This window comes from Podarcis erhardii (assembly GCF_964252035.2).
Source record: "Podarcis erhardii genome assembly, chromosome: 3".
In the NCBI taxonomy this organism is placed as follows: domain Eukaryota; kingdom Metazoa; phylum Chordata; class Lepidosauria; order Squamata; family Lacertidae; genus Podarcis; species Podarcis erhardii.
In genome coordinates, this window is record NC_138507.1 from 98246037 (window position 1) to 98263239 (window position 17203).

General features: G+C 43.3%; 1 protein-coding gene across 3 annotated transcripts in view; it reads right to left on the reverse strand.

Annotated features, from left to right (window-relative positions):
- RPS6KC1 (ribosomal protein S6 kinase C1) overlaps window positions 1-17203 on the reverse strand; it is a 96475-nt gene that overhangs the window by 6084 nt on the left and 73188 nt on the right. For all 3 annotated transcript variants that reach the window (XR_014154534.1, XM_081854563.1, XM_081854564.1), the window contains 3 exons: window positions 13992-15515; window positions 13631-13720; window positions 2-84 (listed from right to left, as the gene is read on the reverse strand). Coding sequence is in view for 2 of the 3 variants with exons in the window: in XM_081854563.1 (XP_081710689.1) it covers window positions 2-84; window positions 13631-13720; window positions 13992-15515 (1697 nt within the window). In the remaining variant the exon portion in view is untranslated. The remainder of the gene's footprint in view (window position 1; window positions 85-13630; window positions 13721-13991; window positions 15516-17203) is intronic.

A 17203-nucleotide genomic window follows, 5' to 3' on the forward strand; every position in this document is an offset into this window, starting at 1 on the left:
CCTTCCCCGTCAGAAGTTCAAAGAGCAAAGCACCTAGACTCCACCAATCGCAGGCCTCCGTTTCTTCAAAGACAACGCCAACTTCTGAATGAAAGACATTTGCAATGAAAATCCAAGCGATGTGTGCACCTTGAAACTTGCATTTACAAGGAGACACAGATGCTAGTGGAGCATATCTGAAGCTAAGCCCTTCAGACAACCTAGTGCATAGACACGGATCATTACAGACAAAATGATTTACTCTTCAGTTTGGAATGTCAACAGAGGCTGCTGCTCCCTCCTAAACACCTCCTCCCCCCACCCACACACCTGGAATGGCTTTAAAAGAGCATTAGACAAATTCACAGAGGATGAGGCTATCAATGGCACCTAGCCACAATGGCTATGTTCTCTCCTCACTGTCGGAGGAGTTATGCTTCAGAATACCAGTTGCTGGGAATCACAGATGGGCAGAGTAATATTGAGCTCAGGTCCAGCTTGTAGGGCTTCCCCCAGGAATCTGGCTGGCCACTGTGAGAATAGGATGCTGGACTCCATGAGTCACTGGCCTGATCCAACAGACTCTTCTTATGGGTTTATGTCAGTTCTCTCCACCACAAATCTTTATGAAGAGGGATGAATTCCCCTGGCACATTGAAGGAAAGAGCATATCACAGTGTCCTGGGTGCATGAGTGTCTCTTTACATGAACGCGGAACTGGTAGTTTGTTGCCTTAATCTTGGTTAGCACTGCCCTCGCCCCACACAAAATACAGCAGAACCATGGTATATTATCAGTCTTTACATCAAGGGTGGGGAACCTATGGCCCTCCAGATGTTGCTGGAATCAAACTCCCAACAGCTTGGGGTGATGCGAGTTGAAGTCCAACAACATCTGGAGGTGGTTAGCAAAAACAAAAACAAAACCCTACTTTGCGAAGTTTAAGCTGTGCCCTCTGGATGTTGCTGGTCTCTCAACATCCCTGACCTTTGACCACATTAGATGAGCCTGCTTGGAGCTGTAGTCCAACAAGTTTTGGACGGCCCACATTGGCTACAGCTGGTTTAGACATTCAGGTGAACCGCCCAACCAGGTTTACATGATACAGTAGTTGCACAGGGCCAATATGGGAACAACTCTTGAGAATACAGTGGGAATGTCTGCTCAAACACTGTGCCAACACTGAACCGAATGGGTTCAGCTCTTCCACACATGAGCAGGACGGGGACTAGTGTCTGTTGCAACTCCCTGATGTTTTGTTCCAACAAACCATAGCTACAGACCATAACTACATAAGCATTATCGTTCAGTCCTTTTAGACTAACTTCCTTCTATAAATTTTCTTTAAAACCTGATTGGTATAAAAAAAAATATGCATCTGTGCTGTGTATATCTTTTGTAATTTACAAACAGGTAAAAGCTGTATTCAAACAACTACTTAATGCCCTTTCTTAAGAGCCAGGGCCAATGTTAGCCACCCACAAAGTAGTGAAATCAAATAAGGCTGCAGTCCTAAGCACAGCTATGTAGGAGTGAGTCCCATTAACCTCTGTGGTGCTGTCAGGATAAGACTTTGGGCCCCAGGCCCAGGGCCCCACTCAGCAGAATAAGGCTGATTACCAGATTTTGTCAGTAAAGTAATACAGAATTCATTGTGCAGAGGGAGGTCCCCCATAAGACCTTAAAATCCTGAGTCTTAACTACCAGTACACACTCAGTAAGGTTTCACCAGGCTGCAACATCAGAATGCTGTGTGTGTTACTTCTGAGCAGACACGTGTAAGATTGCACTATAAGAATCCGAACCTTTGCATGTTTACTCAATGGAAAACCCCACTGAGTTCAGTCAACATTCAAGATAAGCATGCAAAGATTTGCAGCCTTGAAGATCTTAGATGTTTTGGCCAACTGGGTAGTCGCTCTTCGATATAATTTTATTTTACACTTCCATCCCTCAATATCTTCATTCTCCCTGCTTTGCCTCTCAGAGCTGGCTGTTTCCACATTCAGAATTAAAGTGAGAGACTTTCAATAATCAAGGAGACAGAGGCAGATAAACATTTGCCATATTCTCTCCCTTCCTTTGAATGGGTCACATAATGGCCACCACAACCTATTGATAGTAATAGGCTCAGTATATCACATCAATAAGGTTACCTTTTCTCTCAATAAGGCATCCCAGGGGAGAAGAAGAAAAATCTAAAAAACTATAGACTGTGGTGTGATTTCACATAAGTTGTCCAAGCAGCTAATGCCATTCTGCATGACAAAATTGCTCTCCCCAGCCCCCCCCCATCTTTAATGTTGCAGTAAATCTAATCCCAATACCTATTCTTAATAATGAAGCCATTTCGTTCACATCACCCAAGTCATTTACACAACAAATGGCAGCAACATACAAGCTTAAGTGACCAGTTGCTTTGCTTTGCTATCACTGCAATTTGTTCCAACAGGTCTCTCCACTTAGTGGATGCAAGCCATTCAGGAGTCATTCAGGAAGAACGTGGGGCTATCTGGATTGAGAAGCAGAGGAAGATGCCATACTCCAAATCAGGTCATTGCTCCACCTACAGAACCCACACTGTCCTTGTTCTTTGGACAGCCAACTTGGAGCTGTTCCTCAGCCTTGATTTTGATTTTCCCCATCCAGACATCACAATGTGCTGAATTTGTCATCAGGTCATCATGCCAGGAATTCTCCCAATTGCAAGTCCTCTTTGGACTTTGTCTCCAACTAGCTGTGCTTCTTCCAGCTCCTCCCTTAATTTTCATCGGACAAACACTTTTGCAATTTCTTTTTTAATCCACATTAACAATCAAAATGTTTCCTGCAAATTTTGTACTCAATTATGTTTCTCATATGCGTCCAGGAACTTCTGACAAAAAGGAAAGTCTGAAAAATATGAAGCATTTCATTTCAAAACATACAAGCATCTACATTCTGCTTTGTGAAATAAAAATTTAAAATCCCTGTGTCCTTTAAGACAAAGACTAACGGCAATAAAAGAATCCTTCTTTTTCTTCCTGTTAGCTGCCCTCAGGATGGATTTAAAACTTCCTCTAAAGCCATCTGGCAATATAAAAAGGACAAAGTTGTTTAGTGCCGTGTTATCAAAGATGATAAACACTCACTCCTAGCCTGCCCTTTAGCTCCTTTCAATTATATAGAAGAGCAACTACCCCACCCCAAACCATAGAACTACTACATTCAGGTCTTGTGACCTAATAAGTGGCTCCCTTTGAGAACTACGGCTTCATTTTAAATGTGGGTTGCACTTTGTTCCTGGTGCCTTGAAAAATACAAAAAGAGTAATTTGCTGTATGCAATGTTTAAGAATACAGCACTTAGAATCCATTTGCTCTTCCGACAATAACAGTGTGGAATTCGTAGATCGAAGATCAACCATGCCAAACCAATATTTGGACTCTCCAGGGCTCACATAAAGCTTCCCTGCCAATGGGCTCACCCACTCATTTCAATGGAGGGTCAATTCTCTACACACAGAACTGGCTCTCTTTACTGATGCTCCACGTGTACCTAGGTCTCTGGATTATCCACCTCCCCTGTAAAAAATATTTCTATGCAAATAGAACTCCATTTTCCCCTACAACTTTTCTTTCTCTGAAGTGCTGAAACGTGCGAGTCAATATGACTTAACTTAAGGGCACAAAGGTTTGTTGTTCAGCAGCAACAAGCCCTAAAATGTATCGCAACAGAGTTTTGAAAGGCATTACTTGGTAAGGGCCAAGGATATCTCTCCTGACCTGATGTGTCAGTTTCTAAACATGTGATGTGCCGATACTCAACCTTGCCCTGAAATACAAGCCCGCTGAACTGGAAGCCCTATCCCATAATCCTAGATGTATAGAGAATAGCTGAGGGTGTTCAGCAGGGAGGAGGGGGGTGGTACATACATCTAGAGAGGAGCTTTTTCCCACCTAGCTGACAGGTGACAGAAAAAGGTCTCGGCTAAAACTGATGGTGCTAATAATCTAGGAAACAAGGGGAAGAATCACAGCTGAGTAGTAAAGCACACATCGCGCATGCAGAAGGCCCTAGGTTCAACTCTTCTTATCTCCAATTAAAAGAACAAGTGGCAACACTGGAAAAGGACTTTCCTAGGGATCTCAGATTATTCCATTCAGTACTATGGCAGATGGAGCACTGCTATGACTCCGCATTGTATGTGATACCCTGGCTTCTGACACCTGACAGGTATCTTTTTAGGACCTGCCTTGTTTTTGTCATTTTGTTCTAAACTGTTTTTAATATTTTGAAATGCGGTGCTTTGATATTAATATTGTGTTTTAATTGTTGTAAGCCGCCCTGGGAACTTAGGGTGAAAAGCGGGTAATAAATGATAATAATAAGAATTTCTTTCACATGACAAGTGTCCTGATATTGACAGCAAGATCCTCTCTTGGAACAAATTAAGCACTGATGTTCAGATTGATCTTGACCAGGCTATAGCTCCTTGCAGATAAGAACAAAAGGATCAGCTAGCCTCCCCTGAACCAAATCCCCAAACTGCAGTTTTATAAACTTTGTATTGTTTGTGAGCTAGCAGCAGCTTATACCTTTTGCCTTGTTTTGCTGCCAATGACTCAGCGTTCAAAACTCCCATTGTTCTAGGCACGTTTTGCGACAGGGAATTTCATAACGGGAGCAGTTTTATAGCTCTGGGTGCAGTACTGCGCCTAAGATTTCAGATTAAAGTTGCCGCTGTTACTTGGAAGTAAATCCCAGTCAAGTTCAATGGGGCTTCCTCCCAAGTAAAACATGAATAGATTGGGGACCTGAAAACTTTCTTTTCTTTTAACCCCAACATGTTTTGTTTAGGTTTTGGTTGCCTTGTTTAATGTACTTTTAATGTATGATGTGCTTTTGATTTGAAATATACTAGCCAGTTAGTTATGATGGTTTAATTAGTGCATGTTAAAGCATTATCTACCTCAGACTCTCACAGTGATGCTTAAAATCCTAACAAATTTTGGACTGGGATCATTGAAGGACCCTTAAGTCTTAGGTTTGCAAACTGGACACTCAAGGTGGGCGTCTCTGCCATCAGCTGTATAGGCTTTAATATGTGTTAACTGTGGCGACAAAAATATATATTTGTATGAAGGAAAGGGGGTGTAGGAAGAATCCAGGGCTTGTCTGCAGAGTGAAAGGAAAGGAGGGCCTTTTTCTGCCTCCCCACTTCCAGCCACTCTCTGATGACTGCAGAAGAGACCCTTTAAAGAATATTAGGGGGGTGGGCAGGGGAAGCATGTATTTGTTTTCTGAAGACTTCAGATGAAGACTAGACCATGTGAAAAATGAACATAAGATTTTAGCTGCAGTTCATTCATTTTCAGCTTTGTATTCTTGTTATAAAAAGTATGCCTAGACATTCCGTTGTTGTGCCCATAACCTACTGTAGGTTTAAGGTGTCATTTAGCTCCTAGCTTTCATATCTGAGTTTCTAACACTGCAATGACTCTCTAAAATCCAATATCATAATGCTGACGGGGGTGGGGAACGGTTGTAGGAATATGTCAATAACAGAAGGCGATCATTTGCATTTCAAAATTTATCTTTCTTGCTCAATTAGACCAAAACATGTTGATTTAAAAGGTTTGTGTGTGAGAGTGTTTGTGTTTCTTTTTTCAAACTTATTTATAGAGCAGAATAATGGCCCCCCTGCTAGCTTGGCATTTGCTCAAAATTTTTGGTCCCTGCAAATCGAATGTTACTGGAATTTTTCCCTCAGCTCCCCTCCTCCTCCTCCCCTCCCCACTCACCCCTCCTCCCCCTTTCAAAATACCAAGGCACATTAACCAAGAGATAAAAAGATCGGTTGCTGATATTACAAAGCACAGGGCAGGTGGTTAATGTTTTTTTAGCACAAATATGTGATAAGGATTCCCAGGGGACACTGGGAGCAAAGGGGTGTTTAAACAGAAGTGAAACATTTGCATCATGAGTTCAGGACAACTTTGCCCTTTTATCCAAACCCCACCCACATACATAGATATGCTTACATTACTTTCTTTTTATATATATAGTGGGTTTATATATATAGTGGGTTTCTTTTTATTTCTTTAAAAAATGAATGAACGTCAAGCATTTTGGGAGCTACCGGTGTGCTGCAAACTCTCAAGCACTGGTTACTAACTTGCTATTAGGAAATTGCCTTAAACCTGCTCAGACCACAGGCCATCCACTCTGGTGTTGTCTTTCCTGATAAAACTCAAGATTGTTCGACCAGAACATACATGCTCTAAAATACTACAATATTATGTGTCAATAATATAGGGTTGTATTCAACCCAGTGCTAAGGAGAAAGTCCTGTCAATGGAAGGATTTATTGGACAATGGGAAGTTAACCCCCTCCCCTTCTCCCAGGTACCCCTAAATCAGTTCTGGGGTTCCCCCAACTCTCCAGAACAGATATGGGGATAGTGCTATGGGAACGGGGGAGGAAGGAGGGGGCTCCAGCGCTAATCCTTGCTCTAGTGCAAATATTTTGTTGAATACAGTGGTGCCTCGCAAGACGAAAAGAATCCGTTCCGCGAGTCTCTTCGTCTAGCGGTTTTTTCGTCTTGCGAAGCAAGCCCATTAGCGGCTTAGCGGATTAGCGCTATTAGCGGCTTTTAGCGGCTTAGCGGCTTAGAAAAAGGGGGGAAAGGGGGAAAAAGTCGGAAAAAGTCGCAAGACATTTTCGTCTTGCGAAGCAAGCCCATAGGGAAATTCGTCTTGCGAAGCACCTCCAAAACGGAAAACCCTTTCGGCTAGCGGGTTTTTCGTCTTGCGAGGCATTCGTCTTGCGGGGCACCACTGTACCTCCCACAGCCCACAATAGCCCGTGCTTTGGCTAATCAGCAAAAGTAACTGAGGCTGCGCTCAGAAAGCAGTTTATTCTGTTTCCCTGACGTTTGTTAATTTCCACTTTATATCTGAGCTTCCACATGACATAGAAGCCGCGTATTATTTGCAAACGGAATTTTCCCTGGAAACGAAAAAGAGGGAAATGAGTGCCAGACTTGTGCTATATTCTGCTATATCTCTGGAGGTTGCTTTGATGTCTCATGAAAGCTCAGATACGATGTGGAAATTAGCAGTTATGAGAAATGTTAGGAAAAGATAATAAATGTAAATGCAGCCTGAGACTACTGTTGCTTTCCCTTACCTCTTCCTCTCCGTTGTGTTATTGATTGGTCACGACCGATCTGCATTTTAAGAAATATGGAGCTGTTTTGTTTTCTGTGGCTTCCACTCTCTATCGCTAGCTGACGGTGCAAAGGATGGGGAAACCCTCTAGATAATGTCATCAGGGCACTGAGTAAGTTGTGCTATACATTCTGCAGGAAAGGAGGGCAACACATGAGTCCATGAGGCTGCATCCTGCGTCAATCATACGCTCAGCAGACTTGTGGGAATTATGGAATCATAAACTGAAAGATATGACTAGCTTGCATCTATCAATTTCAGTGGGTCTATTCTGAGCAGGATTAGCGGACTACAACCCTATTTTTGGCACCGGCATTTCTTACAATATATAGTTCTGCTCTTGTGATTGTAAGCCTTTGGGCACAGTCGTGTTTTATAATTTTCATATGCAGCCGACTTGCTTTTTATGGAGATAAAACATATTATTAAATGTTCTTCTTCTTTATTTTATTAATTACCAGGATGGATTTTGGAGTCAATCATTCCTATTATGCTACGGAATATAGTAATTTTTTTTAAAAAAAAATCTGACTTTTGTTTGGGCAGCACGCCTTTTTCGCTTTGGCGAGTGCTTTACTTGGAGAGCTTCTGCAAATAGCATTATAGTTATTTATTTCAGCTTAAACTTCTTTACGTAACCTGTCCTTGGGACTCTGGGAACTAAAGGGATGGCCTGATATGTGATAGTACTAGAATACTCAGAAACTCGCACAGCCGACAGAGCAGATGAGCACAAGCAATTACAACAAAGCTCCTCTATATCTAGATCTGGAGCACTGGGGGGAAATGCTAGCCGCCGCCCCCCCCCCCTTGACCACAGAAATCAGTTAATGGTAGGTTGCCACCTACTGGCCAACTTCAAGAAAGAATGAATTCCCCTGGCAAAAGCTGTTTTGAGGGCCAAAGCAGATGCTACCAGCAAATGAATATTTTGGGTTTGGTCATTCCACACACACACCCTCCAAGCCAGAGGGCTGCTTTGTTTATGGAAAAGCAACCGGGGGGGGGGGTGACCCTTTCCCTGCCGACTGTTTTCCCACTCCCACTTGCTACCTTCCAAACACACAGTCTTGAAAAGCAGCTGGAAGCGGCACTTTTGGAGCACAGAAATGGCAGGCATGGAAAAGATTAAAATGGTGCACATTTGAAATTCAGTTCACCTCATTGTGATTTTGAGCTGCAGCCAGCTTGGGGTTTTTTTGTTTTTTGGTACGTGGAACATTGGTCCTCTAAAAGTGGATTTTATTTAACGGGAGTTTTACAAGACAAGTTGGAGAAATAAATCGCGGCCTGTTTCTCTCCACATTGTCTCTTTTCTCCAGGATCAGGAGACAATTTATTTTTAAAAAGGCAAATGTGGCTGGGCTGAAACAGAAGCATCAACCCTGCAGTCCATGTGTGCTGGGGCTTTGCCCCCAAGCGGGTTGCAGCAAAACAACTGCGGAACCAGTGTGTCGTTGCACAGGCATGAATATGTTCTTGAAGGCCAAACAGGGGCCTTTTCATCTGCCAGGGAACTGTTTTGCTGTATCAAACCAAAGCACATCTCACCCAGCATACTGCTTCCAGTAGAGGTCAGCAGTGACTGCCTTTCCATTTGTTCCCAGAATCAGATGTTTGAAGGGTATACTGCCTCTGGACATGGAGGTTCCATTCGTGCCACACAGCCATGAATGTATAACCCTGTTTAAAGACACCAAAACCAGTACAACGTCCCAGGACGTGCTTTGGCATATAACCACAACATAAATCCAATCAGACCATTGCTCCATGTAGCTCAGTATTGTCTACAACTGAGATGGCATGCTGTGCATTTGTGTTGCTATGGAACAAGGTCCTTCCTGGCAAGCCAAACACTGCCTTCAATCTCACATACTTTGCACATCCTTGATTGCAACAACCCTGACTCCTGCATTGCAGGGGGTTGGACTAGATGGCCACTGGGATCCCTTCCAACTCTACAATTCTATGCCTTGGAACATAACTGGGGAGTATTTATTATTTGCTTTGTTGCTAAGGTCTGAACTGCTTTGGTATTTCTTTTTCCTTCTGCAAACAAAAAAGCAGCATAGAAATCTATTTAACAAATTACATAAAGAGAAGAGGAAAGGGCTGGCCCCTTCTCATGCCTCTGCAAAAAACACATCAACTGGAAGTGCATTGGCTCCAATGGAGAAAATGCTTTACATCTGATAAAGGGCATGATCCAGTCCCTCAAATTAGGAAGGGGTGGATGGGATAAGCTTGACACAGGACCCCCGGCCTCACCCCTCTTCTGCTTTACCCCACACCAAGAGACATGAGAAGCAGCTCTTCTTGCTAATTCCTCTGTCAGCTGGGGAGTCTCAAAGCATCTTTTCTCGACTTGGAAAGATGCCCTAGGATGGAACCAAAGAGCCCTTGGAGCAGCAGACAATCACTTCACTTTTTCCCCCCTGTGTGACCATTCATGCTGTGTTGCCACCTGCATTCATTCCTTTCAACCATGGAGCCAACATATATCCACACAGCATAAACCCAGACAAAAAATATGAGGGGAGTTTGAGGGCAGAAGTTAAGCATGGCAAAGAGAATGGGGATGCTCCTGGCAAAAATGGCAACCCAGCATTGACTCCTTCCTCTCCCCTGAAACAAAGAGTAAATGATGCATCATCATCACTTCCCCCAGTCATTTCATTGGCTGTGGTTGGGGAGGGGAGGAGAAAAATGTGAGGTGATGACCATCATCTCACGCATTGTTATTACTTCACATTATATAGCGAGAAGAGTGAACTTGGCATAGGACTGCCATTTTCAGTACCTGCCCCCTATTTTTCCCCCTCGTCTCATCAGGTCAGGCTCCAGATTCGGGACAGTCCTTAGCAAAGTGAACTCTGGTGCCCTATTATGTGGGCAGGTCTTGGCAGGTAGGAAGCAGTGCCAAGTGACTCAGCGTCATTTCATAATTTCCCACAATGCCCCGAGAGCAATGCTTCATTTAAGATTGCTGTGAGAAATCAAAATGGCGGCTCCCAGACCTAATTGCCCAGTGCTGCTTAGACTGCTGTTCTTATTGTTTTGAAGTAGAAGGTAGGGCAGGAATAAGTGGTGATCCCTGCTTAGGGCAGGGGTAGCCAAAGTGGTGCCCTCCAGCTGTTGTTGGGACTACAACTCCCATCAGTCCCAACCGGCATGACCAATGAGCAGGGACGGTGGGAACTGTAGTCCAATATTTATGGGGAATCACATTGGCAGCCCCTGCCTTATGTGATCAACGTATTTTGTCCTCTTGCCTCAAAATCCATCAGATGTATAACTAAGGACAGCCAAAGTTGTGCCTGATGTAGCAACCACCATAGAAGAACACGCTAAGTAAATCCTGATTCTACACCATAGCTTAGTTCCATCCATGAATGTGAGCTTTCTTGTGGATCAGCTTTCTCCAACTTGGTGAGCTTCAGGACTACAATTCCCATCATCCCTGACCTATGGTCATACCACTTGGGGATGATGGGAGTCCAAAGCGCCCAGAGGGCACCACCAAGTTGGAGAAGGCAGCTTTAGATTATCTCCTGCAGCAGGAGATGAAGTGCTGCAAGATCCCAACTCTGAAAACAGAAATCAAGATTTAGAAATCCAGAAGTACTTAAGCAGTTTCTTGCCTTACATCCCCTGCCTTGCTTTTCTTCACAGACCTGTTTATTTATATTGTAAGTCTGCAGATAGCGTTTTGTCACAGTTAATCTTATGTTAGCATATTGTACAGTGCCTTGCTTTTAAAAATATGCTTCAGAAATAATAATATATTATAATATTGACTGCAGCGAGCTTTCTTGTTTTCTACTTTGCAACAAACAAATGCTCACAAAAGGTTAGCTCCATCTTTATGCAGCCAGTAACCTTTGGAAAAGGCTTGACAGTATTAAAATTCCAAATGATGCTACCTGAAGCATTAGGAGCCAGCAGAAAATACGGGCATGGAAAACAGGATGTACGTGTGTGTCTTTGTGTGTGTGTACATGCCAGAGCAGGGCAGAGGTGAGAATTTAAGTCAAACAGCCAGAGCTGTACAATGTGACTATACATACTGGGAGTTTGGCACGTGCCACTCAAATTCATTCATTCGTGTAAACATTACTCAAAGCAATGTTTCCATATATGACTTTAAGAAATGAAAGTTTGCAAACGCAATCTGTGCTTTTAGAACTAAGATCAAAGTTCCAGAAAGAAGGGATTCCTAGCAGCAATGCCTCCTTAACTGCATTACATTTTAGAGGATTAAAAGCGAAGAATATGCAGTTCTGCCTATCAAGTTTGCAGAAGTCCCTGTCAGGCACAGGCCAACCCTTTGCAATTTATCAAAAGAGATTACAGTGGTACCTCGGGTTAAGTACTTAATTTGTTCTGGAGGTCCGTACTTAACCTGAAACTGCTCCTAACCTGAAGCACCACTTTAGCTAATGAGTCCTCCCGCTGCTGCCACACCGCCAAAGCACAATTTCTGTTCTCATCCTGAAGCAAAGTTCTTAACCTGAAGCACTATTTCTGGGTTAGCGGAGTCTGTAACCTGAAGCGTATGTAACCTGAAGCGAGATACCACTGTATGAAGTTTAGTTCTAGAACCCCACTTGCCTACTGAGGCAAAAAGATCCCCACTGGCTCTTTGTACCTGAGAGAGACCTATCTGATCTAATCTGTGTTAGATTAGCACAATGTGCTTTAAATGTGCTTTGGGAAAATATGACTAGTTCAGAATACAACAACTGGGATACTGACAAATGTTCATCAGAAAGACCATAATTCACTGGTGCTGAAACAAACTGCACTGGCCTCCAATTTACTTCTGGGCAAAAGTGTGGCTGTGATCTATAAAGACCTAAGAGGCCCCTTGTCTATGTGAATCTGCCAGCCTATTAAGGTTATCTTCTGAAGCTCTTCTCTGAGCATCTCCCTATTCAGTCGTTAGGTGGGGTCTTCTTCCACTGGGGAGCCCTGTTTAGAGAACAGCCTCCCCATGGATGTTCAGCAGACACTTCCTTGATTAATGTCTCAGGCTGCCTTCATAAGAACTGGACCAGGCCAGAGGACCATTTGGTTAGCATCCTGTGGCCAACCAGATGCCTGTGGGGACCCCACAAGCAGGACCTGAGCACAAGAGCATTCCTCACCCCCCACCCCAACCGTTGTTTCCAGACACTGGTATTCAAAAGCAGAGCCCTTACCATCACAAATTTTGTTTAATACTCTTTTAAAGCATTCAAATTGGTCACCGCCACTGCTTCCTGCAGGAGCGAGTTCCACAGTTTAACTACATGCTGTGCAAAGACGTACAGTGGTGCCCCGCAAGACGAATGCCTCACAAGACGGAAAACCCGCTAGACGAAAGGGTTTTCCGTTTTGGAGGTGCTTCGCAAAACGAATTTCCTATGGGCTTGCTTCGCAAGACGAAAATGTCTTGCGAGTTCCTGCGGGTTTTTTTTCCTTCCCCCCCCCCTTTTTCTAAGCTGCTAAGCCGCTTATCTGCTTATCCGATAAGCCGCTAAAAGCCGCTAAAAGCCGCTAAAAGCCGCTAATAGCGCTAAGACGCTAAGCCGTCAATGGGCTTGCTTCGCAAGACGAAAAAACCGCTAGACGAAGAGACTCGCGGAACGGATTAATTTCGTCTTGCGAGGCACCACTGTACTTTCTTTTACAAAGAAGCACTTTCCAATCTGAAACACAATTCTTTAAGCCTTCCTCCTCTGGAGCCCAGCTTACTTGACATGCAAATTTGTCTACACAAAGCATATTCTCGCTATATTATCTTTAAAACTTTTAAGGGTCACAAAGACGTGTCACTGCCACTTCTTGTACACCCCTGGCTACTTGTGCTTGGATGTACTGGGAATCCATGGCACATTCAGCACCACAGAGACACAGTCTTCTGGGAACATCTCTTGTGCAAGATAGCACAAGGCGGCACATAATGCATTTTCGACATGTCCCCCAAAGCATGATATATTTTAACAACAACCCCCTCATTTCCATGAATTATGTCAGGGATGGGGAGCCTCAAGCCCTCTAGATGTTGCTAGACTACAACTCCCATCAGGCCAAGCCACTGGCCATGCTTACTGGGGCTGATGGGAATAGGAGTCCCAACACCTCCGGAGGCACAGATTCCCCATCCCTGGAGTACACATAGATGATGTTTGCATACTCTTAAAAGAACATGGCTTTTCAGAACCTTAATGCATATGTGTTAAATCTACAATTCTCTGTGACATTCTCCAGCTAAACAACGCTCAGTTATCAGCATTTCAGATTCCAAAATAACGTATTAAAAATAAAAAAGAGCTAGAAGATGTTGAACAGCTTGTATTCCCAAGGAACAGAGGGTGGGATGGGATGAAAGCTCCATGAGAAAATGAAAGCTGCTAATCTGTTTTCCAAGTGAAACATTTGAGGTGATTGCTCTAACCTGGGGCACAGTACATTCTCTCTATGGCATCGTTGTCACAGGAATCTTCAACCTCACTCCACCTGCTAAAATACGTTAGCTGAATGTGTCCTAAAAACAAAACGACAGGAGAAATCAAAACATTTTTCCCTTCCATTTTCTGCAGAAGTGAACTGTAATTACTCCTTTTGTAGCTAAAAACAGTATCATTAAGAATAATGGCATCATTAAGTACTAGAAGCTATTACTGGGGGTGAATTTGCTGCATTGATAATGAAGCTCTAGACAGGAAATGAAGATACTAATTACAAGATAAAACGCCTACTCAGTTAATTGGAAGCAACAGCGAATAAAAAGAAATGCATTTGCAGAAGTTCCTGACCTCGATCATTCAATAAGATGTTGTTTGGGTTCAAATCACGGCACACAATTCCTTCTCGATGCAAGGCATCAAGGGCTACTACCATTTCAGCTGCCCATCTCTGAACGCAGCCCTCAGGGAGGTAAAATCTGGAGGTTAGCGCTAATCTCTCGTCGAGGTCCTGAAATATCTGGTGTATCTCATTCTCTCCTCTGCCCCTCGCACCCGACTCTTTGCGTTCTGCTTTGTGCAACATAGCAGAGGCTGTTTCCTCTTTACTCAAGTCTTCCGCCTGATCAGAAAACAGCAGAACAGCTTCGTTGTCCAAATCTAAGCTACGTTCTTCAGCACCCGCTTGTGCCTTAGAAGGCAGCAACCTTCCCTGCACACTGAATGCGTCCAGTGATGACGCAGAGGTTGCTCCAAGCCCTTGCAAGAGAGTCCTATCCCCAGAGCCAACTGGGTCACTAGCAGCTCTGTGGAATGTCCTGATCGCTTCCTGAGTGTCTTCTCCCACCACCTGGTCCATCTTTGGTTCAAGGCCTCCTCTGCATGGCTCTGCACTGTTATTCAGTTGCAAGACGTCAGGGGTTTCCAAAAGTTTGCTTTCCAAATTGTCACCCTTCTGCTCCGCCAGCTTAGCCGGCCCGTCTGCTGTGGCTTCTTTCGTTTGCTCCGTGAGGCCTGGCAGGTTGACCAGAAGGTCAGGTCTTCCTTCGTCCACGCTACTCACGTCATCGAAGGCGACATCCTTGAAGGAGATGACTGGCACTGAGTCATTGGAGCCCCTGCTGATTGTGTCCTGGTAGGCAGGGCCCAGTTTGGTTTCTATGGCATCAAGGCTCTTATCCTGATCTGGCATGGACAAAAACTGTTTCAAAGACTCAGATTTTAAGCTGTAAAGTTTATCTCCAAAATCCAGCCCCAGGTGTTCACTGGCACTGTCTTTGCTGTCAATTCTGAAGAATTCCATGGGACTGTTCTTGGATTTACTTAACGATTCTGATATTCGGGTGGGACTAACAATTTCTTGATCAATGTCGTCGGCAAAAAAGTTTACTTCCTGAGATGTGAATGGGGACCCCAAATTCCCACTGGCAGGCTCATCATGTGCCTTGATGCCTCCCTGTTCTTTGGTAATGAGAGTGCCATTGTCTGTTTTCAGAACAGGCTCCTCATTTAACGATCCGGGGTCGACCTTTTCTTGACCATATTCATTGCATAAGGTTAGATAACTTGTAGTGCATTCTTCCTCTGAACTGGACCCTGAATCAATCCACTTGAGAGAACTTTCCTGGCCATCTTCCTGGTTACTACTGCCATCTTGAGAACTTGGAGTGAGACTGGTCTTCAGCGGTAACACCTTCAGCATGTTACCACCATTGCTTCCTCTAGAGTCAAGGCTGCTGCCAATATCTTGAGGGCTAGGAGTTGCCTGGTGCAAATGTATTTTGGTAGAACTCGATCTTCTGGATTTGGGGTCTTCAAAGCTTTCTTCAGGGCTTCTGTCGAGGAACTTACTGATATAAGACCACAGCTTGCCTCCTGCAACAAATAAAGTAATTGGGATTAATTGTGTTTCCTTTACAGACATGCAAGTCAGGAAAACATCAAATTGCCCTTGTTTCTAAATGCTAGGTTAAGAAATAAACAACCCTAGGTTGTTGCACCCATGGTTAAGAATGGTTGAAAGCAAGAGAAGAGGTTGAATGTCCATATGACAGATAGTCCATACTACATTCCAGTCTGCTTCTAATTCTCTAACCCTGCTTAGACAAATTAGCAATATATCTGCACTGACCATCTCGTCAAGCTCTTCCCATCTCCAACCTTGCAAACAAGCAACTGTCAATAGTTACCTGCCTTACTCTTACCTTTAAATGAGCATCAATTAGCTTTAAATTGGATCCCAAATGGAAGACTTCAAGAAGCATATTATTGCTAGTTGACTGTAACTGTTTCTCTCTTGTGCATTTATTTATACAAATTTGCATGAAACTTAAAGCATAAAATATCATGATATATAAAAATATATACCATGCCACCAGGCAGTAATAAGCGAACGCTATCAAACCACGTCACACTTCAGAGAAAGCTTTTGTCTGACACAATCATCTGAAATCATCTGTTTGGTTTGGTTTTTATGATCTAATATATTTATATTTATGTTTTTAAATGTGTGGCAGGAGACCTTCAGGCAACAAGCACCTAACAAGCTTAACAAATCATAAACTTACTGCGGGGAGGAGGAGGAGCAACAGCAAGAGGAGGAAGAGGATGTTTGATTAATATTAATTAATATTAATAGGTAGGTAGGGAATACAATGTGAAATATCACTAGAAATTCTTTTGAGCTCTCAGAGTCAGGGGCATGTATTTACCTAAAGTCCAACTGTTAACATTTACTTTTACAAACTCGCCCACCTACCCATTGTGTCCCTTCCTTTCCATGGAGGTTTTCTAGTTCTTAAATCCTTATGAACATATGATGCTACCTTATAACATCAGGCTTTTAATATGCCTAGCCTTGTATTGAGTATTCTGGCTGGTGTCAGGCAGTAGCCATTCTTATCTCTTCCTACCTTATTCTTCTAAACAGAGTTGCTGGGACCTGAGACCTTCTGCATGTGCTCTATCCACAAGAATTCTATCCCTTAAAAATTCATACCTAGCGGAAACAAAGCTTAAATATATGCAACTGGATTTGCTTGCTTTCAGCTACTTACTCCCCCCCTCCCCTGCCTCCTTTCACTGTGTCCCGCCCATCTAAATTTAGATTTTAAACTCTTGGGGGAAAGGGACCTGCATTTTGCTCTACAAAGTGCCATGTTTACTGATGCCGCTTTATAAATAATTGGCATCATCATAAATACAATTCTAAGCTCTTAATTTCAGATGCTTTCTGAAACCTGTCATTACTCTGATCAATGCACTCCCAAAAGTTAGGAAAAAACCACCGCACAACTGTTTTTAGAAGCTGAGAGTGAAAATAAAAGAAAACCCCATTTTCAATGTTGATGCACACCTCGATGTTCAACCAATGAAAATCATTTGAATATATCGTCATTTCTGTATGAATGTTATGGGAAAGGCACCAAAGTAAAAATATGTAAACAATTAAAAAATAATAATAGTTGGGTTAGAGAGAAACAGAATCAATGATTTTATTTCATACAAAGACACCTCAAAATGCCCCATCTAGGTTACAGAGGAGCAATATTTCCTTCTGGGTA